We start from the raw sequence: 26,355 nt of genomic DNA, 5'->3' as shown, positions 1-26,355 counted from the left end.
AATGGCGCGGCGCGCCGCGGGCGAGGCGGAAGCGCGCGCGGGGTCGGAGGTGGCGGCTGTTGATGTTGACACGGCCCCGGCGGCCGCAGCGCCCGCGGCCCCTCAGCGCCGGGGCGGCCCCGGCCCCGCCGCCGCCGCCGCCGCCGCCGCGCCCCGGCCCCGCCGCGCCCCGCGCCGCGCCGCGCGCCCCCGGCCCGCCCCCCGCCCCCGCCCCATGCGCGCCCCGCCATGACGATCCTCCCCAAGAAGAAGCCGGTACCGGCTCCCGACGGCGACGGCGACTCCGGCCCGGACGCGGGGCCCGAGCGCGGAGCGGACGCGGGGCCCGAGCGAGGCCCCGGAGGCGTCGGCGAAGCCGGCGGTCCGGGCGGCGTGGGGGGGCCGCGGCCTCGCGCCTCGCCGCCGCCGCCGCTGCGGGGCTGGGCCGCGGCCGCCGGGTCCCCCCCGCCCGCGGGGCCCGGCGGCGCCGGTAGCGGCGGGCCCGGCTCGGCCGACGGCCCCGCGGCGCTGCTGGGGCTGGAGGCGGCGGCGCTGGGGCTGCCCGAGCCCCGCGGGCCCGGCGGCTGCGGCGGCGGCGGCGGCGGCCCCGGGCACAGCAAGCGGCGGCGGCGCGGCGGGGCCGGGCCCAGCGGCGGCGGCCCCGCGGGACCGGGCCCCGGCGGCATCGCGCTCGGCCTGGGGCTGGGCCCCGGCTGCGGCAGCCCCGGGCCCGACGAGGCGGGCGGCGGCTACAACAGCGAGGACGAGTACGAGGCCGGCAGGGTGGAGATGGACCCGGCCACGGCCGAGCAGGTGCGGGGAGAGCGGCGGGGACACCGGGGACAGCGGGGGGACAGCGGGAGATACCGGGGGGACAGCGGGAGATACCGGGGGGATAGCGGGAGATACCGGGGGGATAGCGGGAGATACCGGGGGGACAGCGGGGAGGACTGGGGGGACACCGGGGACAGCGGGAGATACCGGGGGGACAGCGGGAGATACCGGGGGGACACCGGGGACAGCGGGAGATACCGGGGGGACAGCGGGAGATACCAGGGGAACAGCGGGAGATACCGGGGGGACAGCGGGAGATACCGGGGGGACACCGGGGACAGCGGGAGATACCGGGGGGACACCGGGGAGGACTGGGGGGACAGCGGGGGGACACCGGGATTAGCGAGGGGACAGCGCGGGGGCATCCGGGGACACCGGGGAGGGACCGGGCTACAGGGGAGGGGACCGGGGATACCGGGGGGGACACCGGGAATAGCGGGGGGACAGCGGGGAGGACTGGGGGGACACCGAGGGACAGCGGGAGACACCGGGGGGGACACCGGGAATAGCGAGGGGACAGCAGGAGATACCGGGGGACATCAGGGAGCACCGGGAGACATCGGGGAACACCGGCGGGGACACCGGGGGGACACTGGGGAAGACTGGGGTGACACCGGGGGACAGCGGGAGACACCGGGGAGACACCGGGATTAGCGAGGGGACAGCGCGGGGGCATCCGGGGACACCGGGGAGGACCGGGGGTGACACGGGAGGGGACCGGGGATACCGGGGGGACACGAGGGAGCACCGGGAGACACCGGGAGACATCGGGGAGCACCGGCGGGGACAGCGCGGGGGCATCTGGGGATACCGGGGGGGATACCGGGAGTAGCGAGGGGACACCGCGGGGACACCGGGACGCGGGGGAGGGCCGGGGGGGACACCGGGAGATACCGGGGGGACAGCGAGGGACACTGGGGGGACACTGGGGAGGACTGGGGGACACTGGGTGACATCAGGGGATGTCGGGGGGACACCGGGAGGACACCGGGGGTCCTGCCGGGGTTCGGTGTCCCCGACGTTGCCGCCCCCCCCCCCCCCCGTGCGGGGTTGTCGCCGTCCCCGTTTTGCCGCAGTTTGTCCCCAAATTGTCCCCAAATTGTCCCCGCTTTGGGTGCCCCATCCCCTGCTTTGGGACCCTTCCCTGTCCCCCAAAGTTTTCCCCCCCACCCCCCCCATTCCCAGTGTCCCCTCTCGGTGACACCCCCGGGACCCCCCCATTGCACCCCCACCCCTCATCCCCTGTGGCTGCCTCAGTTTCCCCCTCTCATACCCCCCCAAATAACCCGGGGGACCCCCCAAATCCTTAAAGGACCCCCCCATCCCCAAGAACCCCCCTGAACCCCCCGTTTTTGGCCCCCAGCCCTCATCCCCTGTGGCTCCCTCAGCTCCCCCCATCTCGTACCCCCACCCAGGTGATTTGGGGGACCCCCCCAGACCCCCCAAGTCCTTGAAGGACCCCCCCATTCCCAGGAACCCCCCCTGGACTCACCCTTTTTCTCCTCATTGTGACCCCCACCCCTCATCCCCTGTGGCTCCCTCAGCTCCCCTCATCCTGTGCCCCCCCCCAATGACCTGAAGGACCCCCAGGGACCCCCCAAATGCCCCGAGGGACCCCCGAATGTCCCGAGGGCCCCCCGGGACCTCCCCGAGCCCGGCTGTGTCTCCAGCAGGAGCACCGGTTCGAGAAGGCGCTGCGGGAGAAGAAAGGCTTCATCATCAAGCGCATGAAGGAGGATGGGGCCTGCCTGTTCCGAGCCGTGGGTGAGCCCCGAAACCACCCCGAATCCCCCCAAAAATCCCCCAAAAAATCCCCCACAGACCCCCCCCAAAAATCCCCCCCAAAAATCCCCCCCAAAAATCCCCTCAAAAATCCCCCAAAAATCCCCCCCAAAAATCCCCCACAGACCCCCAACTGTCATCTGCATGTCCCCTCAATGCCCCCTGCCCGTCCCCCCCAATGTTACCTGTGTCCCCCCAGTGTCACCTGCCTGTCCCCCCCAATGTCACTTGTCCGTCCCCTCCAATGTCACCTGTGTCCTCCCAATGTCACCTGTCCATCCCCCCCAATGTCACCTGTGTCCCCCCAATGTCACCTGTGTGTCCCCCCAATGTCACCTGTCCATCCCCCCCAATGTCACCTGTGTCCCCCCAATGTCACCTGTGTGTCCCCCCAATGTCACCTGTCCATCCCCCCCAATGTCACCTGTGTCCCCCCAATGTCACCTGTGTGTCCCCCCAATGTCACCTGCCTGTCCCCCCAATGTCACCTGTGTCCCCCCAATGTCACCTGTGTGTCCCCCCAGCCGATCAGGTGTACGGAGACCAGGACATGCACGAGGTGGTGAGGAAGCACTGCATGGACTACCTGGTGAGGAACTGGGATGGACTGGGAGGGGACTGGGAGGGGACTGGGAGGGACTGGGATCGACTGGGGGAAACTGGGATGGAACTGGGAGGGACTGGGGAGGGCAGTGGTGGGCACTGGATGGCACTGGGAGGGAATTGGGATGGACTGGGAGGAACTGGGATGGACTGGGAGGGTGCTCAGAGCCCTGGGGGGAGCAGGCTGCTGTTCCCTCCCCCAGTGTCCCCAGGGCTGTCCCAGTGTGTCCCTCCTCAGCCTGTCCCAAATGTCCGTGTCTCCACTGTCCCCAACGTCCCCGTGTCCCCAGCCTGTCCCTGTGTCCCCAATGTCCCCCTCATGTCTGTGTCCCCACTGTCCCCAGCCTGTCCCCAGTGTCCCCATGTCCCCACTGTCCCCAGCCTGTCCCCACCATCCCAGTGTCCCCAGTGTCCCCAGTGTCCCCATGTCCCCACTGTCCCCAGTCTGTCCCCAGTGTCCCCATGTCCCCAGCTGTCCCCAATGTCCCCAATGTCTTCAGCCTGTCCCCACTGTCCCCAGCCTGTCCTGTGTCCCCAGCCTGTCCCCATGTCCCCAATGTCCCCAACATCCCTGTGTTCCCAGTGTCCCCAGCTGTCCTGTGTCCCCAATGTCCCCCCCGTGTCCGTGTCCCCACTGTCCCCATGTCCCCAATGTCCCCACTGTCCCTGTGTCCCCACCATCCCCAATGTCCCCACTGTCCCCAGCCTGTCCCCACTGTCCCCAATGTCCCCATGTCCCCAATGTCCCCACTGTCCCCAACCTGTCCCCAGTGTCCCCAACGTCCCCCCCGTGTCCGTGTCCCCAGATGAAGAACGCCGATTACTTCTCCAACTACGTCACGGAGGATTTCACCACCTACATCAACCGCAAGCGCAAGAGCACGTGCCACGGGAACCACATCGAGATGCAGGCCATGGCCGAGATGTACAACCGGCCCGTCGAGGTCTACCAGTACGGCACCGGTGCGTGCCGGGGGCACTGCGAGCGGCGGGGAGGGGTCCTGAGGGACGGGGAGCCATGGGGAGGGACTGGGAGCAGTGGGGAGGGGGCTCTGGGGGACTGGGAGTGATGGGGAGGGGTCCTGAGGGACGGGGAGCGATGGGGAGGGGGCTCTGAGGGACTGGGAGTGATGGGGGGGGACTGGGAGTGATGGGGAGGGGGCTCTGAGGAACTGGGAGTGATGGGGAGGGACTGGGAGTGATGGGGAGGGGTCTCTGAGGGACTGGAAGTGATGGGGGGGGACTGGGAGTGATGGGGAGGGGTCTCTGAGGGACTGGAAGTGATGGGGGGGGACTGGGAGTGATGGGGAGGGGTCTCTGAGGGACTGGGAGTGATGGGGAGGGGGCTCTGAGGAACTGGGAGTGATGGGGAGGGACTGGGAGCAGTGGGGAGGGGGCTCTGAGGGTCTGGGAGTGATGGGGAGGGGGCTCTGAGGGACTGGGAGTGATGGGGAGGGGTCCTGAGGGACTGGGAGTGATGGGGAGGGGTCCTGAGGGACTGGGAGTGATGGGGAGGGGGCTCTGAGGGACTGGGAGTGATGGGGAGGGACTGGGAGCAGTGGGGAGGGGGCTCTGAGGGACTGGGAGTGATGGGGAGGGACTGGGAGTGATGGGGAGGGGGCTCTGAGGAACTGGGAGTGATGGGGAGGGACTGGGAGTGATGGGGAGGGGGCTCTGAGGAACTGGGAGTGATGGGGAGGGACTGGGAGTGATGGGGAGGGGGCTCTGAGGAACTGGGAGTGATGGGGAGGGACTGGGAGCAGTGGGGAGGGGGCTCTGAGGGACTGGGAGTGATGGGGAGGGACTGGGAGCAGTGGGGAGGGGGCTCTGAGGGACTGGGAGTGATGGGGAGGGGTCTCTGAGGGTCTGGGAGTGATGGGGAGGGGGCTCTGAGGAACTGGGAGTGATGGGGAGGGACTGGGAGTGATGGGGAGGGGTCCTGAGGGTCTGGGAGTGATGGGGAGGGGGCTCTGAGGAACTGGGAGTGATGGGGAGGGACTGGGAGTGATGGGGAGGGGGCTCTGAGGAACTGGGAGTGATGGGGAGGGACTGGGAGTGATGGGGAGGGACTGGGAGCGATGGGGAGGGGGCTCTGAGGGACTGGGAGTGATGGGGAGGGGTCTCTGAGGGACTGGGAGTGATGGGGAGGGGGCTCTGTGGGACTGGGAGTGAGGGGGAGGGGGCTCTGAGGGACTGGGAGTGATGGGGAGGGACTGGGAGTGATGGGGAGGGGGCTCTGAGGAACTGGGAGTGATGGGGAGGGACTGGGAGTGATGGGGAGGGACTGGGAGCGATGGGGAGGGGGCTCTGAGGGACGGGGAGTGATGGGGAGGGGTCCTGAGGGACTGGGAGTGCTGGGGAGGGGTCCCTGAGGAATTGGGAGCAGTGGGGAGGGGTCCCTGAGGGACAGGGAGCAGTGGGGAGGGGGCTCTGAGGGACGGGGAGCGATAGGGAGGGACTGGGAGTGATGGGGAGGGGTCCTGAGGGAGGGGGAGCGATGGGGAGGGGTCTCTGAGGGACTGGGAGTGATGGGGAGGGGTCTCTGAGGAACTGGGAGTGCTGGGGAGGGACTGGGAGCACTGGGGAGGGGGCTCTGAGGAACTGGGAGTGATGGGGAGGGGTCCCTGAGGCACTGGAAGCACTGGGGAGGCACTGGGAGCACTGGGGAGGGGGCTCTGAGGAACTGGGAGGGGTCTCAGGTGCCGTTTTGGGGGTCACAGCTGCTTTTTTGGAGGTCTCGGAGGGTTTTTTTGGGATCTCGGGTGTTTTTTTGAGGATCCTGTTTAGATTTTCGGAGATCCCGGGTGTTTCTCAGGGATCCCCTCTGGGTTTTTGGGGTCCCACCTGGATTTTTGGGGTCCCCAGAGCCCATCAGCACGTTGGGGATCCCATCTGTATTTTGGGGATCCTATATGGATTTTGGGGTTCCATCTGGATTTCAGGGATCCCATCTGGATCTTGGGGTCTCACGTGGATCTCGAGGTCCCACCTGGATTTTTGGGGTCCCTCAGAGCCCGTCAGCACGTTGGAGATCCCAGTCAGTTTTTGAGGATCTCATTTGGATTTCTGGGGTCCCATCTGGATCTCGGGGTCCCACCTGGATTTTTGGGGTCCTCCAGAGCCCATCAACACGTTGGGGATCCCATCTGTAATTTGGGGATCCTAAATGGATTTTGGGTTTACATCTGGATCTTGGGGTCCCACCTGGATTTTTGGGGTCCCACGTGGATCTCGGGGTCCCACCTGGATTTTTGGGGTCCCACGTGGATCTTGGGGTCCCACCTGGATTTTTGGGGTCCCACGCGGATCTCGGGGTCCCACGCGGATCTCGGGGTCCCACCTGGATTTTCGGGGTCCCCAGAGCCCATCAACACGTTCCACGGGATCCAGCACAACGAGGACGAGCCCATCCGGGTCAGCTACCACCGCAACATCCACTACAACTCCGTGGTGAACCCCAACAAGGCCACCATCGGCGTGGGGCTGGGGCTGCCCTCCTTCAAACCGGGGGTACGGCGGGGGGACCCCGAGTTCGGGGGTGGGACACCAAATTTGGGGGGTGGGAGCCTGAATTTGGGGGGGCGAGACCCTGAGTTTGGGGGGTGGGACCCCCACTTTGGGGGGTGGGACCCCCAGTTTTGGAGGTGGGACCCTGAGTTCGAGGGGTGGGACCCTGACTTTGATGGGTGGGACCTCGAGTTTGTCCCCAATGTCCCCAATGTCCCCAATGTCCCCAATTGTCCCCAATCCCCCAAATGTCCCCAATCCCCCCAATGTCTCCAATGTCCCCAATGTCCCCAATTGTCCCCAATCCCCCCACTGTCCCCAATCCCCCCAGTGTCCCCAATGTCCTCAATCCCCCCCAATGTCCCCAATGTCCCCAATCCCCCCAGTGTCCCCAATCCCCCGCTGTCCCCATTGTCCCCAGTGTCCCCAATCCCCCCAGTGTCCCCAATGTCCCCAATGTCTCCAATGTCCCCAATCCCCCCTGCTGTCCCCACTGTCCCCGCTGTCCCCACGTCCCCACGTCCCCACCGCCGTGTCCCCGGCAGCTGGCGGAGCAGTCCCTGATGAAGAGCGCCATCAAGACGTCGGAGGAGTCGTGGATCGAGCAGCAGATGCTGGAGGACAAGAAGCGTGCCACCGACTGGGAGGCCACCAACGAGGCCATCGAGGAGCAGGTGGCCCGCGAGTCCTACCTGCAGTGGCTGCGCGACCAGGAGAAGCAGGCGCGGCAGGTGGGTGCTGCTGCCCGCGTCACCCTCGGTGTCACCGCGGTGTCACCGCGGTGTCCCCTCACCGCCCGCGTCACCCTTGGTGTCACCTTGGTGTCCCCTCACCGCCCGCGTCACCCTCGGTGTCACCGCGGTGTCCCCTCACCACCCATGTCACCCTCAGTGTCACCTTGGTGTCCCTTCACCACCCGCGTCACCCTCGGTGTCACCGCGGTGTCACCCTCAGTGTCCCCTCACCGCCTGGGTCACCCTCTGTGTCACCGCGGTGTCACCCTCAGTGTCCCCTCACCACCCGTGTCACTCTCGGTGTCACCATGAGTGTCCCCTCACCGCCTGGGTCACCCTCGGTGTCACCGCGGTGTCACCCTCAGTGTCCCCTCACCACCCGTGTCACCCTCGGTGTCACCTCGGTGTCCCCTCACTGCCTGGGTCACCCTTGGTGTCACCTTGGTGTCACTTTCAGTGTCCCTTCACCGCCCGTGTCACCCTCGGTGTCACCATGAGTGTCGCCTCACTGCCCGGGTCACCCTTGGTGTCCCCTCGGTGTCATCATGACTGTCACCCTTGGTGTCCCCTCAGTTTCCCCTCACTCTGTGTCCCCTGTGCTCACTCTGGTCACTCTGTGGTCACTCTGTGCTCACTCCGGTCACTCTGGTCACTCTGTGCTCACTCTGTGCTCACTCTGTGCTCACTCTGGTCACTCTGTGCTCACTCTGTGCTCACTCCGGTCACTCTGGTCACTCTGTGCTCACTCTGTGCTCACTCCGGTCACTCTGGTCACTCTGTGCTCACTCTGGTCACTCTGGTCACTCTGTGCTCACTCTGTGCTCACTCTGTGCTCACTCTGGTCACTCTGGTCACTCTGTGCTCACTCCGTGGTCACTCTGGTCACTGTGGTCACTCCGTGCTCACTCCATGCTCACTCCGTGGTCACTCTGGTCACTCTGTGCTCACTCTGTCCTCACTCTGTGCTCACTCTGGTCACTCTGGTCACTCTGGTCACTCTGGTCACTCTGTGGTCACTCTGGTCACTCTGTGGTCACTCTGGTCACTCTGTGCTCACTCCGTGGTCACTCTGGTCACTCTGGTCACTCCGGTCACTCTGGTCACTGTGGTCACTCTGTGGTCACTGTGTGCTCACTCCATGCTCACTCCGTGGTCACTCTGGTCACTGTGGTCACTCGGTGTCCCCCGGTGTCCCCGCAGCCGCGCAAGGCCAGCGCCACGTGCAGCTCGGCCACGGCGGCGGCGGCCGGCGGCCCCGAGGAGCGGAGCGGCCGCTCGCCGCGGCCCCGCAGCGCCGCGCCCTCCCCCGAGCACCCCGGGCTGCACCCCGAGACCCCCGGCCCCAAGCCCCCCTCGCCCGGAGCCCCCCCGGCCGGAAAGCCGCCCTCGCCCTGCGCCCCAGGTGGGACTGGGACCAAACTGGGAGCGCTGGGAGCAAACTGGGAGCGCTGGGGGAGCAAATTGGGAGCGCTGGGAGCGCTGGGGAACAAACTGGGAGCACTGGGGAACAAACTGGAAGCACTAGGGGTGCAAACTGGGAGCACTGGGGGAGCAAACTGGGAGTGCTGGGAGCACTGGGGGAACAAGCTGGGGGCACTGGGGGAGCAAACTGGGGTGACTGGGGGCACTGGGGGAACAAACTGAGAGAACTAGGGGAACAAACTGGGAGCACTGGGGGAACAAACTGGGGGGACTGGGAGCACTGGGGGAACAAACTGGGAGAACTGGGGGAACAAACTGGGAGCACTGGGGGCATTGGGGAAGCAAACTGGGGGGACTGGGAGCACTGGGGGAGCAAACTGGGAGCACTGGGGGGACAAACTGGGGGCACTGGGAGCGCTGGGGGAACAAACTGGGAGTGCTGGGAGTGCTGGGGGAGCAAACTGGGAGCACTGGGGGAACAAACTGGGAGCATTGGGGAGCAAACTGGGAGCGCTGGGGGAACAAACTGGGAGCACTGGGGGAACAAACTGGGAGCGCTGGGAGTGCTGGGGGAGCAAACTGGGAGCGCTGGGGGAACAAACTGGGAGCGCTGGGAGTGCTGGGGGAGCAAACTGGGAGCACTGGGGGAGCAAATTGGGGGGACTGGGGGAACAAACTGGGAGAACTGGTGGGATGGGTTTTTGGGGTGTCGCTGACCCAGGTTGGGGGGGTTTGGGGTTTTGGGGTGTCGCTGACCCCATTTTGGGGGGGTTTGGGAATTTTTGGGATTTTGGGGTGTCCCTGACCCCAACGCCCACCCAGGCACCAGCAGCCAGCTCGGGGTGGGGGGAGTTGGGGTGTCGCTGACCCTGGTTCAGGGTGTTTGGGGATTTTGGGGTGTTTGGGGATTTTGGGGTGTTTGGGGATTTTGGGGCGTCCCTGACCCCAGTACCCACCCAGGCACCAGCAGCCAGCTCGGGGCGGTGGGAGTTGGGGTGTCACTGACCCTGGTTCAGGGGGTTTGGGGATTTTGGGGTGTTTGGGGATTTGGGGTGTCGCTGACCCCAGTTCGGGGGGTTTGGGGATTTTGGGGTGTCCCTGACCCCAGTCCGGGGTGTTTGGGGATTTTGGGGTGTCCCTGACTCCGGTTCGGGGGGTTTGGGGATTTTTGGGGTGTTTGGGGATTTTGGGGTGTCCCTGACCCCAGTACCCACCCAGGCACCAGCAGCCAGCTCGGGGCGGTGGGAGTTGGGGTGTCCCTGACCCCGGTTCGGGGTGTTTGGGGATTTTGGGGTGTTTGGGGATTTTGGGGTGTTTGGGGATTTTGGGGTGTCCCTGACCCCAGTACCCACCCAGGCACCAGCAGCCAGCTCGGGGTGGGGGGAGTTGGGGTGTCGCTGACCCCGGTTCGGGGGGTTTGGGGATTTTTGGGGTGTTTGGGGATTTTGGGGCGTCCCTGACCCCAGTACCCACCCAGGCACCAGCAGCCAGCTCGGGGCGGGCGCGGGCCGGGCCACGCCGCCGCTGGTGTCGCTGTACCCCGCGCTCGAGTGCCGCGCCATCATGCAGCAGATGTCCCCGACCGCCTTCGGTCAGCCGGGCCGGGGCTTTGGGGGGGTTTGGGGGGATTTGGGGGGGAATTGGGGGGATTTTGGGGGGGTTTGGGGGGATTTTGGGGGGTGCCATCATGCAGCAGATGTCCCCGACCGCCTTCGGTCAGCCGGGCCGGGGGCTCTGGGGGGGTTTGGGGGGATTTGGGGGGGAATTGGGGGGATTTGGGGGGATTTTGGGGAGATTTGGGGGGATTTTGGGGGGTGCCATCATGCAGCAGATGTCCCCGACCGCCTTCGGTCAGCCGGGCCGGGGGCTCTGGGGGGCTTTGGGGGGATTTGGGGGGGATTTGGGGGGGATTTGGGGAGTTTTGGGGGGCTTTGGGGGGAATTTGGGGGGGTTTGGGGGGATTTAGGGAGTTTTGGGGGGTGCCATCATGCAGCAGATGTCCCCGACCGCCTTTGGTCAGCTGGGCCGGGGGCTCTGGGGGGGTTTGGGGGGATTTGGGGGGGAATTGGGGGGATTTGGGGGGATTTTGGGGAGATTTGGGGGGATTTTGGGGGGTGCCATCATGCAGCAGATGTCCCCGACCGCCTTCGGTCAGCCGGGCCGGGGGCTCTGGGGGGGTTTGGGGGGATTTGGGGGGGAATTGGGGAGTTTTGGGGGGGCTTTGGGGAGTTTTGGGGTGATTTGGGGAGTTTTGGGGGGATTTGGGGGGATTTTGGGGGGTGCCATCATGCAGCAGATGTCCCCGACCGCCTTCGGTCAGCCGGGCCGGGGGCTTTGGGGGGATTTGGGGGGGAATTGGGGAGTTTTGGGGGGATTTGGGGAGTTTTGGGGGGGCTTTGGGGGGATTTGTGGGGGATTTGGGGAGTTTTGGGGGGGCTTTGGGGGGATTTGTGGGGGATTTGGGGAGTTTTGGGGGATTTGGGGGGATTAGGGAGGATTTCGGGGCCTTTTGGGGAGGGTTTAGGGGCGTTTTGGGCATTTTGTCTCTGTTTTTTGGGATTTATGGGAGTTTCGGGGGGATTTGGGGAGGTTGAAGGGTGTTTTGGGGGGATTTAAGGGCATTTTGGGGGGATTTAGGGGTGTTTTGGGGGGATTTAGGGGCATTTTGGGGGGATTTTTGGACATTTTGGGGGGATTTAGGGTCATTTTTGGGGGTTTAAGGTGGTTTTTGGGTTGTTTAGCGTCATTTTAGTGGGTTTAGGATGGTTTTTGGGTTGCTTTAGGGTAATTTTTATGGGTTTAAGATGTTTTTTAGGGGGATTTAGGGTCATTTTAGTGGGTTTAGGGTGGTTTTTGGGGGATTTAGGGTAGTTTTGTGGATTTAAGGTTGTTTTTAGGTTGTTTTAGGGTCAAGTTAGGTGTTTTTTAGGGGGATTTAGGGTCATTTTAGTAGGTTTAGAGCAGTTTTTGGGGGATTTAGGGTAGTTTTTTTGGGTTTAAGGTTGTTTTTAGGCTATTTTAGGGTCATTTTTGTGACTTTAAGGTGGTGTTTGTGTTGTTTTAGGTTCATTTTTATAGCTTTAAGTTGTTTTTCATGTTGTTTAATAGTCATTTTTACGGGTTTGGGGAGATTTAGAACAATTTTAGGCGCTCACGATCATTTTGTGGGATTATTTAGACTTAAATTAAATTTAATTTTGGGTTTTTCCCCCTTGCCAGGCCTGAACGACTGGGAGGATGACGAGATCCTGGCGTCGGTGCTGGCGGTGTCGCAGCAGGAGTACCTGGAGACCATGAAAACCTCGCGCCACAGAGACCCCGCCGCCGACAAGAGTTGATATTGAACCCCCGGACTGCGACCCCCCGAAACCCCCCCACCCCCCCCTCCAGAGACCCTCCCCCACCCAAAAAAAAACCAACAAAAAAACCACAACAACAACAAAAAAAACAAACCAACAAACCAAACCACGGCCGACCCCCCCCCCCCCCCACCCAAAAACACCCCCAACACCCCCAAAAAAATCCACCGAAGGGACTCTGGGTGCCCACCGAGGGGGGGCTCGATTTGGGGGTGACGCCAAAGCCCCCCCTCGGCCGAGATGGGGGAGGGGGACACAGCGCTGGACGCCGCGGAGGAACCTCGGCTTGTTTTGGGGAGGGGTGGGGAGAGAAGATGAAGAAGATGATGATGATGATGATGAAGAAGAAGGAGAAGACCCCTCCTCACAATTCCAGCTGGAAGGAAGAGCTGGGGGAATGGTGGGGGAGGGGTTTTTGGAAGGGTCTCCTCTGTCTTCCCCCTCCCCCCACCGTGGGAGTTTGCTGTGTGGGGGATGGGAAATGGGGGGGGAGGGGGGGATAAAAGGGGGGAAGGGGGGGTCCTCACTCCGCCCCTCCCCCACCCCCCGAGTATCCAGCCCCCCCACCAGCACCTGGGGGGCGAGGGGGGAATGGGGGGCCGGGGGTGCTGCCCCCCCACACCCCCCGCACCCCGGTATTAAACTGATGCCCAGCAGCCCCCTGGCCCCGTCTGTTCGTGGGGGGCTCGGCCCCCTCCCCCGGACAGGCCGGACCCTTCGGGGAGCCCTGCGAAAGGCAGAGGGGGGGTGGGATTTGCGGTTTTTTTGGGGGGGGGGCGTCCCGCCGCGGTTTTGGGGACCCCGGGCCCGGTTTGGGGGCCGGCCGCGTTGACCCGCGGTTGCCATGGTGACGCGTCGCCGTGGTGGCGGCAGCCAATCAGCGCTGAGGGCGGGAAAGGGGGCGGAGTCACTTCGGGCGCGCCGGGAAGGGGGGAACGGCAGCGCTGCCTGCCCCGAGCGATACCGGCGGGGGTTTGAGGGGTGTCGGGGCTTTGCGGGTGCTGTCGCGACACCGGGAATGTCGTGATAACCGCGGCGGGGCGCTCGGGTCTCGTTCTGTCGCGACAGAGCGGCGCGGGAACTCCCGGTGGCGTCGCACTAGGCCGCGTTTCCATGGCGACCCCGGGGCGTGGTCAGGGGGCGTGGCCAGCGGCTCACGGCGGGTTCTCATTGGTCGGTGGGCGGGGCCAGCGGGGTTTCCCCGCCCGCCAGGGGGCGCCACGCGCGGAGCGGGGCGAGCGCGGGGAATGGAGCTGCGCGGGGGGCCCGGTAAAAGTGGGGATTGTGAGGGGAAAATGGGGATTGGGAGGGGAAAATGGGGATTGGGAGGGGAGAAATGGGGATTGGGAGGGGAGAAATGGGGATTGGGAGGGGGGAAATGGGGATTGGGAGGGGGGAAATGGGGATTGGGAGGGGAAAATGGGGATTGGGAGGGGGGAAATGGGGATTGGGAGGGGAAAATGGGGATTGGGAGGGAAAATGGGGATTGGGAGGGGGGAAATGGGGATTGGGAGGGGGGAAATGGGGATTGGGAGGGGAAAATGGGGATTGGGAGGGGGGAAAGTGGTTTGTGAGGGGAGAAATGGGATTGTGAGAGGGAAAATGGGGATTGTGAGGGGAGAAATGGGGATTGGGAGGGGGGAAAGTGGTTTTTGTGAGGGGAAAAGTGGGGTTTGTGGGGGGAGAAATGGGGATTGTGAGGGGGAAATGGGATTGTGAGAGGGAAAATGTGGTTTGAGGGGAAAATGGGGATTCTGAGAGAAAAACGGGGATTGTGAGGGATGTCCTGAGGGGAAAATGGGGTCCTGTGTGCTGTCAGCAGCAGTGTGAGGGGAAAATTGTGTCCATGAGGGGAAATTTGGGTCCATGAGGGGAAATTTGGGTCCCTGAGGGGAAAATTGTGTCCATGAGGGGAAATTTGGGTTCCATGAGGGGAAATTTGGGTCCCTGAGGGGAAATTTGGGGTCCTGTGTGCTGTCAGCAGGAGTGTGAGGGGAAATTTGGGTTCCACGAGGGGAAATTTGGGTCCATGAGGGGAAATTTGGGTCCATGAGGAGAAATTTGGGGTCCCTGAGGGGAAATTTGGGTTCCATGAGGGGAAATTTGGGATCCCTGAGGGGAAATTTGGGTCCATGAGGAGAAATTTGGGTCCATGAGGGGAAATTTGGGATCCCTGAGGGGAAATTTGTGTCCCTGAGGGGAAATTTGGGTCCCTGAGGGGAAATTTGGGTCCATGAGGGGAAATTTGGGTCCATGAGGGGAAATTTGGGTCCATGAGGGGAAATTTGGGTCCATGAGGGGAAATTTGGGTCCCTGAGGGGAAATTTGTGTCCATGAGGGGAAATTGGGGTCCCTGAGGGGAAATTTGGGTCCCTGAGGGGGAATTTGGGGTCCCTGAGGGGAATTTGGGGTCCCTGAGGGGAATTTGGGGTCCCGAGGCATTTTGGGGGTCCCTGAGGGCACCTTTCAGAGTTGGGGGACGGTGGATTTTGGGGTCCCTGGGGGTGGGAGGACAAGGACCCCCCGTGACCCCCCAAATCCCTTCCCAGATCCCGGCAGGAGAAGGAAAAAGCGCAAAAAGGACAAAAAACCCAAAGCACCCCCAAGGTGAGGAGGGGGCTCAGCGGGGTCACGACCCTTTGGGATTTTGGGGTGGGGGGGGTGACACACGAGCAGAGCCCCTTTTAGGGGTGGGGGGGGGGGACATTCCGAGCCGCCCCTCCCCCTCCAGGGCTATTTTTAGCCCCGCGGGGCCGGGGGTCATTGAGGTCATTTCTATTTTGGGGGGCTGATGGCCCAGAATGCCCCGCACCTGCCCCCCCCCAGCTCGGGGGGGCCTCGGGGACCTCCCAGCGCTCCCCCGGGACCATTCCCGGCTCCTCGGCCGCTGTGGGACCACCCTGGGACCCCCCCAGCATGGGGGAGACCCCCGAAGGGACCAGGTATGGGGGGCAGAGAGGAGACCCCCAAGGGGCCGGATTTTGGGGGGGGGCGGACAGAGAGGAGACCCCCAAAGGGACCAGATTTTGGGGAGGGGGGAGAGAGGAGACCCCCAAAGGGACCAGGTATGGGGGGCAGAGAGGAGACCCCCAAGGGGTCTGATTTTGGGGAGGGGGGAGAGAGGAGATCCTTGAAAATTCCAAATTTTTGGGGTTGGGGCAGAGAGGAGACCCCCAAAGGGACTGGATTTTGGGGAGGGGGGAGAGAGGAGACCCCCAAAGGGACCAGGTATGGGGGGCAGTGAGGAGACCCCCAAAGGGACCAGATTTTGGGGAGGGGGTGGCAGAAAGGAAACCCCTGAAAATTCCAGATTTTGGGGAGGGGGTGGCAGAGAGGAGACCCCTGAAAATTCCAGATTTTGGGGAGGGGGTGGCAGAGAGGAGACCCCCGAAGGTTCCAGATTTTGGGGAGGGGTTCGAGGCGGGCTCTGCTGGGAGCTGGGGGTTGGTGCCCACCCACGGGGGGGGTCCCAGCTTTGCTGTGTCCCCCCCCAGGACCCCCAGCCCCCCCGGCCCGGTGTCCCCAGACCCCCCCCCGGCGCCGCCATCGCTCTCGGAGCCGCTGCTGGGCTCCGACGAGGGGGAGCAGGAGGACCCCCGCGATTACTGCAAAGGTGGGGACACCCCGCTCCTTTTGGGGGTGTTCTGGGGGGGGGTCCCCAAACCCCAGGGTGACATTTCGCCCCCCCCGCGCCCCCTCCCCAGGCGGGTATTACCCGGTTCGGATCGGGGACCTTTTCCACGGGCGCTACCACGTCGTTCGCAAGCTGGGCTGGGGACATTTCTCCACCGTGTGGCTCTGCTGGGACCTCCGGTGAGTGCGGGGACACCGCGGGGGGCTCCCGGGGGGTTCATGGGGGGCTCCCCTGAAATTTTGGGGGGGGGGGGTCCCCTGCTTTTTTTCTTGGCCTCCCCGGGCAGGAGGAAACGTTTCGTGGCGCTGAAGGTGGTGAAAAGCGCCCCCCAATACACGGAGACGGCCCTGGATGAGATCAAGCTGCTGAAATGTGTGAGTGCCCCCGGCCCCCCCAAAATCGGGGACCCCCAAATCCACCCCCGTGACCCCCCCCGTGCCCCCCCCAGGTGCGGGATTCAGACCCCAGCGACCCCAACCGGGAGAACATCGTGCAGCTCATCGACGACTTCAAAATTTCGGGGGTCAACGGTGTCCGTATCCTTTTTGGGGGGGATCTGAGGGGGGGTACCCCGAGTTTCGCACCCCTGGAGGGGGGTCCCAGGGGTCTGGGGGCTCCTTGACTGCCCCCCCAGATGTCTGCATGGTGCTGGAGGTGCTGGGGCACCAACTGCTGCGCTGGATCATCAAATCCAACTACCAGGGGCTGCCCCTGCCCTGCGTCAAGAGCATCGTCCGGCAGGTCAGGGGGGTCCCCAAATCCCTCCTGGGACCCCAAATGTGCTGCACAGAGACCCCCAAATCCCTCCTGGGACCCCAAATGTGCTGCACAGTGACCCCCAAATCCCCCTGGATCCCTGGGACCCCAAATGTGCTGCACAGGGACCCCCAAATCCCTCCTGGGACCCCAAATGGGCTGCACAGAGACCCCCAAATCCCCCCGGATCCCTCCTGGGACCCCAAATGTGCTGCACAGAGACCCCCAAATCCCTCCTGGGACCCCAAATGTGCTGCACAGAGACCCCCAAATCCCTCCTGGGACCCCAAATGTGCTGCCCAGAGACCCCCAAATCCCTCCTGGGACCCCAAATGTGCTGCACAGAGACCCCCAAATCCCCCTGGATCCCTCCTGGGACCCCAAATGTGCTGCCCAGAGACCCCCAAATCCCCCCGGATCCCTCCTGGGACCCCAAATGTGCTGCACAGAGACCCCCAAATCCTCTTGTTCTGCCCCCTCAGCCACCCCCAGCTCCCCAAAATCCCCTCAGAGCCCCTGCCCAGAACTGGGTTATCCCTCCCCGATTGGGACGCCCCCCAAATTTTGGGGTGCCCCCAGATCCTCATATCCCCCCCTCATGCCCACCTCCCCAAAATCCCCTCAGAGCCCTCAGGAGGTTCTCTTAGAGCCCCCTCCCCAAATTGGGTTATCCCTCCCCGATTGAGATACCCCCCAAAATCTGGGGTGCCCCCCGGCTGTTGGGGTTTCCCCGGCTCTTGGGGATCCCCCCCGGATTTTGGGGATCCCCCCCGGATGTTGGGGTGCCGCAGGTGCTGGAGGGGCTGGATTACCTGCACACCAAGTGCAAGATCATCCACACGGACATCAAGCCCGAGAACGTGCTGCTCTGCGCGCCCCAGCCCTACCTGCGGCACCTGGCGGCGCAGGCGGCGCGCTGGGCTCGGGGCGGCGGCGCGCCCCGCGGGGCAGGTACCCCAAATTACACCGGGGGGACCCCAAATCACACCGGGGGGACCCCAAATCACACCTGGGGGGACCCAAATTCACACCTGGGGGGACCCCAAATTCACACCTGGGGGTAGAGGGTACCCCAACTCACACCGGGGGGACCCCAAATTCACACCTGGGGGGACCCCCAATTCACACCTGGGGGACCCCCAATTCACACCTGGGGCAGGTACCCCAATTCACACCTGGGGGGACCCCAAATTCACACCTGGGGGACCCCCAATTCACACCTGGGGGGGTACCCCAATTCACACCTGGGGCTGGGTACCCCAATTCACACCTGGGGGACCCCAAATTCACACCTGGGGGGACCCAAATTCACACCTGGGGGGACCCCAATTCACACCTGGGGGTGGAGGGTACCCCAAATTCACACCTGGGGGACCCCAAATTCACACCTGGGGGGGGTACCCCAATTCACACCTGGGGTGTGAATTCACACCTGGGGTACCTGGGGCAGGTACCCCAACTCACACCTGGGGGACCCCAAAATCACACCTGGGGGGACCCCAATTCACACCTGGGGGTGGAGGGTACCCCAAATTCACACCTGGGGGTGGAGGGTACCCCAACTCACACCGGGGGGACCCCAACTCACACCGGGGGGACCCCAAAATCACACCTGGGGGTAGAGGGTACCCCAACTCACACCGGGGGGACCCCAAATTCACACCTGGGGGGGGTACCCCAATTCACACCTGGGGGACCCCCAATTCACACCTGGGGGGGGTACCCCAACTCACACCGGGGGGACCCCAAATCACACCTGGGGGGACCCCCAATTCACACCTGGGGGACCCCCAATTCACACCTGGGGGGGTGGGGACCCCAACTCACACCGGGGGGTGGAGGGTACCCCAACTCACACCGGGGGGACCCCAATTCACACCTGGGGGACCCCAAATTCACACCGGGGGGACCCCAAATCACACCTGGGGTGGGGACCCCAATTCACACCTGGGGGTGGGTACCCCAATTCACACCTGGGGGGGTGGGGACCCCAAATTCACACCCGGGGGAGGGTACCCTAAATTCACACCTGGGGGTGGGTACCCCAAATTCATGGGGGGAGGGTACTCCAAATTCAACCTGGGAGGGTACCCCAAAATCACACCTGGGGCTGGGTACCCCAAATTCACACCTGGGGCAGGTACCCCAAATTCACACCTGTGGGTGGAGGGTACCCCAAATCGTGGGGCGAGGGTACCCCAAATTCACACCTGGGGGGGGGTACCCCAAATTCACAACTGGGGGGAGGGTACCCCAAATTCACACCTGGGGGGGTACCCCAAAATACATGGGGAGGGTCCCCCAAAATCCATCCCCCGTGGGGCAGGTACTCCAAATTCATGGGGGGAGGGTACCCCAAATTTACACCTGGGGGTGGGTACCCCAAAATGCACCCCCCGCATGGCAGGTACCCCAAGTTCACACCTGGGGTGGAGGGTACCCCAAGTTCACACCTGGGGTGGGGAGGGTAGCCCAAAATGCACATCTGAGGGGGGCAGGATCCCTAAAATCCATCCCGGGGAGTAGGGTACCCCAAAATCCATCCCGGGGAGTAGGGTATCCGAAAATCCATCCCCTGGGGGTGGGTACCCCAAAATCCATCCCCTGGGGGTCAGGTAACCCCCAGAAATTCCTCCTGGAGCGCAGGTAACCCCCAAAATCCATGCTGTGTGCGGGTACCTGTTGATCCCCCAAAAGAACAGGTGTACCCAACCCCCCACTGCTCTGGGGGTGCCCCAGGAATTTGGGGACCCCCAAATTCCCCCACACCTGGGCTGACCCTCCCCCACTCCTGTCTGTCCACAGTGAGCTCGGCACCGCAGGAGGAACCTGTGAGTGTCACTGCACACCTGCGTGTGTGATTGTACACCTGTGTGTGTCTGCACACCTGTGTGTGTGATTGTACACCTGTGTGTGTCTGCACAGCTGTGTGTGTGTGTCTGCACACCTGTGTGTGTGATTGTACACCTGTGTGTGTGTGTGTGCACACCTGTGTGTGTGTGTGTCTGCACAGCTGTGTGTGTGATTGTACACCTGTGTGTGTGTGTGTGTGCACACCTGTGTGTGTGATTGTACACCTGTGTGTGTGTGTGTGTGCACACCTGTGTGTGTGTGTCTGCACACCTGTGTGTGTGTGTCTGCACACCTGTGTGTGTGATTGCACACCTGTGTGTGTGTGTGTGTGTGCACCTGTGTGTGTGATTGTACACCTGTGTGTGTGTGTGTGCACACCTGTGTGTGTGATTGTACACCTGTGTGTGTGTGTCTGCACACCTGTGTGTGTGTGCACACCTGTGTGTGTGTGCACACCTGTGTGTGTGTGTGTCTGCACACCTGTGTGTGTGTGTGATTGTACACCTGTGTGTGTGATTGTACACCTGTGTGTGTGTGTGTGCACACCTGTGTGTGCTCACCTGTGTGTGTGATTGTACACCTGTGTGTGTGTGCACACCTGTGTGTGTGATTGTACACCTGTGTGTGTGATTGCACACCTGTGTGTGCTCACCTGTGTGTGCTCACCTGTGTGTGCTCACCTGTGTGTCATTGCACACCTGTGTGCGTGTGCTCACCTGTGTGCGCTCACCTGTGTATGTCATTGCATATCTGTGTGCTCACCTGTGTGTGACTGCACACCTGTGTGTGTTCACCTCTGTGTGCACTCACCTGTGTGTGTGTCACTGCACACTTGTGTGTGCTCTCACCTGTGTGTGATCACCTGTGTGTGTGGTCACCTGTGTGATTGCACACCTGTGTGTGCTCACCTGTGTGTGTGTGCTCACCTGTGTGTGCTCACCTGTGTGTCATTGCACACCTGTGTGCGCATGCTCACCTGTGTGTGCTCACCTGTGTGTGTGTGCTCACCTGTGTGTGCTCACCTGTGTGTGCTCACCTGTGTGTCATTGCACACCTGTGTGTCATTGCACACCTGTGTGCGCATGCTCACCTGTGTGTGCTCACCTGTGTGCCCCGCATGCTTTTGCACACCTGTCTCCCCTTTACCCCCCAAAATCAAGGCCCCGCCCCCGTCCATTCCCCCCAAACCGAGGGAATTCCCTCAAAACCGGGGAAATCTCCCCAAAATCCGTCCCCTCCACCCGGGAACGGCTGTCCCGGGACTCCCCAAAACCGGGGAAATCTCCCCAAAATCCGTCCCCCCCACCCGGGAACGGCTGTCCCGGGACTCCCCAATCCCGGGACTCCCCAAAACCGGGGAAATCTCCCCAAAACCGGGGAAATCTCCCCAAAATCCGTCCCCTCTCCCCCAGGAGCGGCTGTCCCGGGACTCCCCAAAACCGGGGAAATCTCCCCAAAACCGGGGAAATCTCCCCAAAATCCGTCCCCTCTCCCCCAGGAGCGGCTGTCCCGGGACTCCCCAATCCCGGGACTCCCCAAAACCGGGGAAATCTCCCCAAAATCCGTCCCCTCTCCCCCAGGAGCGGCTGTCCCGGGACTCCCCAAAACCGGGGAAATCTCCCCAAAATCCGTCCCCTCTCCCCCAGGAGCGGCTGTCCCGGGACTCCCCAATCCCGGGACTCCCCAAAACCGGGGAAATCTCCCCAAAATCCGTCCCCTCTCCCCCAGGAGCGGCTGTCCCGGGCCCAGCGGCGGCGGCGGCGGCGGCGGCAGCGGCGGCAGCGGCAGCTCCTGGCGGAGCGGCTGCGGGAGCTGGAGCGGGACACGGCGGGGAGCGACACCGGTCAGTGCCGGGACACCGGGGGGACACCGGGGACAGGCAGGGACACCGGGGGGACACCGGGGGGACAACGGGGATAGGCAGCGACACCGGGGAGACAACGGGGGGACACCGGGGACAGGCGGGGACACCGGGGGGACAACGGGGGGACAACGGGGGGACTCCGGGGACAGGCGGGGACACCGGGGGGACAACGGGGACAGGCGGGGACACCGGGGAGACAACGGGGGGACACCGGGGACAGGCGGGGACACCGGGGGGACACCGGGGGGACACTGGGGACAGGCGGGGACACCGGGGGGACAACGGGGATAGGCAGGGACACCAGGGGGAGCGACACCGGTCAGTGCCGGGACACCGGGGACAGGCGGGGACACCGAGGGGACAACGGGGATAGGCAGGGACACCGGGGGGAGCGACACCGGTCAGTGCCGGGACACCGGGGGGACAGGAGGGGACACCGGGGACAGGCGGGGACACCGGGGGGACAACGGGGGGACTCCGGGGACAGCGGGGACACCGGAGGGACACCGGGGACAGGCGGGGACACCAGGGGGAGCGACACCGGTCAGTGCCGGGACACCGGGGGGACAACGGGGGGACACCGGGGACAGGCGGGGACACCGGTCAGTGCTGGGGCACCGGGGGGACTCCGGAGGGACACCGGGGACAGGCGGGGACACCGGGGGGACAACGGGGGGACACCGGGGACAGGCAGGGACACCGGGGGGACAACGGGGATAGGCGGAGACACCGGGGGTACAACGGGGGGACACCGGGCGGACACCGGGGACAAGCAGGGACACCGGGGGGACAACGGGGGGACAACGGGGATAGGTAGAGACACCAGGGGGAGCGACACCGGTCAGTGCGGGAGGACCGGGGGGACACCGGGGGGACACCGGGGGGACACCGGGGGGACTCCGGAGGGACACCGGGGGGACTCCGGGGGGACTCCGGAGGGACACCGGGGGGACTCCGGGGACAAGCGGGGACAGGCAGGGACACCAGGGGGAGTGACACCGGTCAGTGCGGGAGGACCGGGGGGACACCGGGGACAGGCAGGGACACCGGGGGGACACCGGGGACAAGAAGGGACACCGGGGGGACACCGGGGACAGGCAGGGACACCGGGGGGACACACAGGGACACCGGGGGGACACTGGGGACAGCGGGGACACCGGGGACAGGCAGTGGCACCGGTCACTGCAGGGGACATCGGGGGGGACACCGGGGACAGGTGGGGACACCGCTCAGGGGTCTCGGGGGACATTTGGGGGTCCCAGGACATGGGGAAGGGAAGAAGGGGGACCCCAGGGCAGGGTCTTGTGACATCCGGGGGGAGGGGGGGAGTATGGGAGAGGTGGGGCTGGGGTCCCCAGGGTGGGTTTGGGGTCCCCAGGGTGGGGTGGAGGAGACAATCTGGGGTCCCCAGGGTGGGTTTGGGGTCCCCAGGGTGAGTTTGGGGTCCTCAGGGTGGGGTGGGGGGAGCCCCAAAGATATTTTGGGGTCCCCAGGGTGTGTTTGGGGTCCCCAGGGTAAGTTTGGGGTCCCCAGGGTGAGCAGGACCCCCGAGAACAATTTGAGGGTCTCTGCGGACAGTTTTGGGGTCTCTTGTCCTGTTTCGGGGAGCCCCATGAGGCCTTGAGGCTCCAGCCATATTTGGGGAGAGGTTTTGGGGACCACCTGGGAGTTTTTGGGGATGTGGGGAGGGGGTCTCAGGCTCTGTTTCCTCTTGCAGAAACCCCCCCGGACCCCCCGGAGGAGTGTGGGGGGAGCCCCCCGAGCGGCGCCTCGTCCTCGGGGGTGCACACGCTGCCGGCGGGGGGCGGCTCCAGCGATGGATTTTCGGGGGGCTCCTGCGCCTCCCGGGGACCCCCCCGGCGCCCCCCCAGCCCCAGCTCGGCCTCGGACTCGCTCTTCACCCCCACCTCGGGCTCCCTCATTTCGGGGGGCTCCGAGGGGCTCCCCAACCCCCTGGGTCAGTTGGGAGGGGTCCGGGGGGGGCAGTTTGGGGTGGGTTTGGGGGAGTCTGGGGGGGAAATTTGGGGTGGATTTGGAGTTTGGGGGGGTCTGGGGGGAATTTGGGGTGGATTTGGGGTTTGGGGGGGCCTGGGGGGGAAATTTGGGGTGGATTTGGAGTTTGGGGGGTCTGGGGGGAATTTGGGGTGGATTTGGGGATGGGGGGTCCAGGGGGGAAAATTGGGGTTGGGGGAGTCTAGGGGGGAATTTGGGGTGGATTTGGGGTTTGGGGGGATCTGGGGGGGAAATTTGGGGTGGATTTGGAGTTTGGGGGGGTCTGGGGGGAATTTGGGGTGGATTTGGGGTTGGGGGGGTCTAGGGGGGAAATTTGGGGTGGATTTGGGGATGGGGGGTCCAGGGGGGAAAATTGGGGTTGGGGGAGTCTAGGGGGGAATTTGGGGTGGATTTGGGGTTGGGGGGGGTCTGGGGGGGAAATTTGGGATGGATTTGGAGTTTGTGGGGTCCACGGGGGAAATTTGGGATTGGGGGGAGGTCTAGGGGAGACTTCGGGGGGAATTTGGGGAGTATTTGGGTTGGGGGGGGGGTCTAGAGGGGGAATTTGGGGTGGGATTGGGGTTGGAGGGGGTCTAGAGGGGGAATTTGGGGTGGATTTGGGGTTTGGGGGTGTCTAGGGGACAATTTGGGGTGGATTTGGGTTTTGGGGGGGGTCTGGAGGGTCCGTTTGAGGTTGGGGTGGAAATAGGGGCTCCACTGGGGGTTTGGGGGCACTGGGGGGCACTGGGGGGTACTGGGGGGCACAGGGGGGCACTGGGGGGCACAGGGGGGTACTGGGGGTTACTGGGGGGCACAGGGGGGTACCGGGGGGCACTGGGGGGCACAGGGGGGTACCGGGGGGCACTGGGGGGTACAGGGGGGTACTGGGGGGCACTGGGGGGCACTGGGGGGCACAGGGGGGTACCGGGGGGCACTGGGGTGCCCAGGTGCGCCCCCAACGCCCCCAGTGCCCCCTCCAGGTGAGGGGGGGCTGCCGGGGGGGCAGGAGAACCCCCTGGACCCCCGCGCTGCCCCACGGCTGCGGATCAAAATCGCCGACCTGGGAAACGGCTGCTGGGTGGTGAGAGGGACTGGGGGAACTGGGATGGAACTGGGAGGGACTGGGAGGGAACTGGGAGGGACTGGGGGGGACTGGGAGGGACTGGGGGGGACTGGGATGGAACTGGGAGGGACTGGGAGGGACTGGGGGAACTGGGGGGAACTGGGAGGGACTGGGGGGGACTGGGAGGGACTGGGAGGGACTGGGAGGGACTGGGGGGAACTGGGAGGGACTGGGAGGGACTGGGAGGGACTGGGAGGGACTGGGGGGGACTGGGAGGGACTGGGGGGAACTGGGAGGGACTGGGAGGGACTGGGGGAACTGGGGGGAACTGGGAGGGACTGGGGGAACTGGGGGGATTGGGAAGGACTGGGGGGAACTGGGAGGGACTGGAAGGGAACTGGGAGGGACTGGGAGGGACTGGGGGAACTGGGAAGGACTGGGATGGAACTGGGAGGGACTCGGAGGGACTGGGGGGGACTGGGGGGATTGGGAGGGACTGGGGGGGACTGGGAGGACTGGGAGGGACTGGGAGGGACTGGGGGGACTGGGAGGGACTGGGAGGGACTGGGAGGGACTGGGGGAACTGGGAAGGACTGGGATGGAACTGGGAGGGACTGGGAGGGACTGGGGGAACTGGGAAGGACTGGGAGGGACTGGGGGAACTGGGAAGGACTGGGATGGAACTGGGAGGGACTGGGAGGGACTGGGGGGACTGGGAGGACTGGGAGGGACTGGGAGGGACTGGGAGGGACTGGGGGGTCACTGGGGATGAGGTTTTGGGGCTCCGGGGGTGTTCCTGTGGGTCTGGGGGTGACCCCCGCTGCCCCCCAGCACAAACACTTCACCGAGGACATCCAGACCCGGCAGTACCGGGCCCTGGAGGTGCTGCTGGGGGCGGGGTACGGCCCCCCCGCCGACATCTGGAGCACGGCCTGCATGGTGAGGGGGGGGCTTCTGATGGACCCCGGGGTGGGGAGGGGGCTTCTGATGGACCCCGGGGTGAGGGGGGGGCTTCTGATGGACCCCGGGGTGGGGAGGGGGCTCTGATGGACCCCGGGGTGGGGAGGGGGCTTCTGATGGACCCCGGGGTGGGGAGGGGGCTCTGATGGACCCCGGGGTGGGGAGGGGGCTCTGATGGACCCCGGGGTGGGGAGGGGGCTCTGATGGACCCCGGGGTGGGGAGGGGGCTGTGATGGACCCCGGGGTGGGGAGGGGGCTCTGATGGACCCCGGGGTGGGGAGGGGGCTGCTGGGGACCCCGGGGTGGGGAGGGGGCTGTGATGGACCCCGGGGTGGGGAGGGGGCTGTGATGGACCCTAGGGTGGGGGGGTCTCCATAGCCCCAGGGTGGGGGGTCTCCTGGCCCCAGGGTGGGGGGGTCTCCATGACCCCAGGGTGGGGGGGGTCTCCATGACCCCAGGGTGGGGGGTCTCCTGGCCCCAGGGGGGGTCTCCATAGCCCCAGGGGGGGGTCTCCATGGCCCCGGGGGGGGGGTCTCCTGGCCCCAGGGGGGGGGGTCTCCATGACCCCATGGTGGGGGTCTCCTGGCCCCAGGGGGGGGGGTCTCCATGACCCCATGGTGGGGGTCTCCTGGCCCCAGGGGGGGGGGTTCTCCATGACCCCAGGGTGGGGGGTCTCCTGGCCCCAGGGTGGGGGGGTCTCCCATGGCCCGGGGGGGGTCTCCTGCCCCCCCGGACCCCCGTCCCTGTCCCGCAGGCGTTCGAGCTGGCCACGGGCGATTACCTGTTCGAGCCGCACTCCGGGGAGGAGTACAGCCGCGACGAGGGTGGGCGGGGCCTCGGGAGGGTGTGGTCTCAGGATGGGCGGGGCCTCTGGGATGGGTGTGGTTTGGGGTGGGTGTGGTTTGGGGGTGGGTCTGCCCTAAGAGATGGGTGTGGTCTCTGGGATGGGTGTGGCTTGGGATGGGTGTGGTCTGTGATGGGTGTGGTCTCTGATGGGTGTGGTCTCTGATGGG

The 26,355-nt window shown here is 64.8% G+C and overlaps 2 protein-coding genes across 6 annotated transcripts in view; both read left to right on the top strand.

Annotated features, from left to right (window-relative positions):
* The first annotated feature begins 213 nt into the window (after window positions 1–213).
* Window positions 214–12,876, top strand: OTUD5 (OTU deubiquitinase 5). Its single transcript, XM_077789733.2, has 9 exons — window positions 214–792; window positions 2,484–2,577; window positions 3,120–3,184; window positions 4,005–4,161; window positions 6,560–6,708; window positions 7,251–7,436; window positions 8,640–8,841; window positions 10,339–10,452; window positions 12,081–12,876. Exons 1-9 carry the CDS (start codon window positions 229–231, stop codon window positions 12,197–12,199), a joined length of 1,650 nt encoding a protein of 549 aa, XP_077645859.2. The 5' UTR covers window positions 214–228; the 3' UTR covers window positions 12,200–12,876.
* A 135-nt stretch (window positions 12,877–13,011) lies between these two features.
* Window positions 13,012–26,355, top strand: part of SRPK3 (SRSF protein kinase 3) — a 16,178-nt gene continuing 2,834 nt past the window's right edge. The window contains exons 1-14 of one of the 5 annotated variants that reach the window (XM_085563502.1): window positions 13,012–13,489; window positions 14,770–14,827; window positions 15,715–15,833; window positions 15,925–16,033; window positions 16,141–16,228; window positions 16,303–16,390; window positions 16,489–16,595; window positions 17,402–17,561; window positions 19,416–19,441; window positions 21,192–21,306; window positions 23,045–23,284; window positions 24,300–24,400; window positions 25,214–25,321; window positions 26,097–26,166. In XM_085563502.1, the coding sequence (XP_085419628.1) occupies window positions 13,468–13,489; window positions 14,770–14,827; window positions 15,715–15,833; window positions 15,925–16,033; window positions 16,141–16,228; window positions 16,303–16,390; window positions 16,489–16,595; window positions 17,402–17,561; window positions 19,416–19,441; window positions 21,192–21,306; window positions 23,045–23,284; window positions 24,300–24,400; window positions 25,214–25,321; window positions 26,097–26,166 (1,411 nt within the window). In that variant the 5' untranslated portion in view covers window positions 13,012–13,467. Of the gene's footprint in view, window positions 13,490–14,769; window positions 14,828–14,913; window positions 15,168–15,700; window positions 15,834–15,924; window positions 16,034–16,140; window positions 16,230–16,302; window positions 16,391–16,488; window positions 16,596–17,401; window positions 17,562–19,415; window positions 19,442–21,191; window positions 21,307–23,044; window positions 23,285–24,299; window positions 24,401–25,213; window positions 25,322–26,096; window positions 26,167–26,355 lie in introns of those variants that run through there. The other 4 variants (XM_085563499.1, XM_085563503.1, XM_085563500.1 and 1 more) reach the window with 4 other exon arrangements.

This window comes from Lonchura striata, chromosome 31, assembly GCF_050655825.1.
Source record: "Lonchura striata isolate lonStrDom1 chromosome 31, ASM5065582v1, whole genome shotgun sequence".
Classification (NCBI taxonomy): domain Eukaryota; kingdom Metazoa; phylum Chordata; class Aves; order Passeriformes; family Estrildidae; genus Lonchura; species Lonchura striata.
Note: the sequence above shows the minus strand (reverse complement) of the source record. Positions and strands in the feature narration are given on the sequence as shown.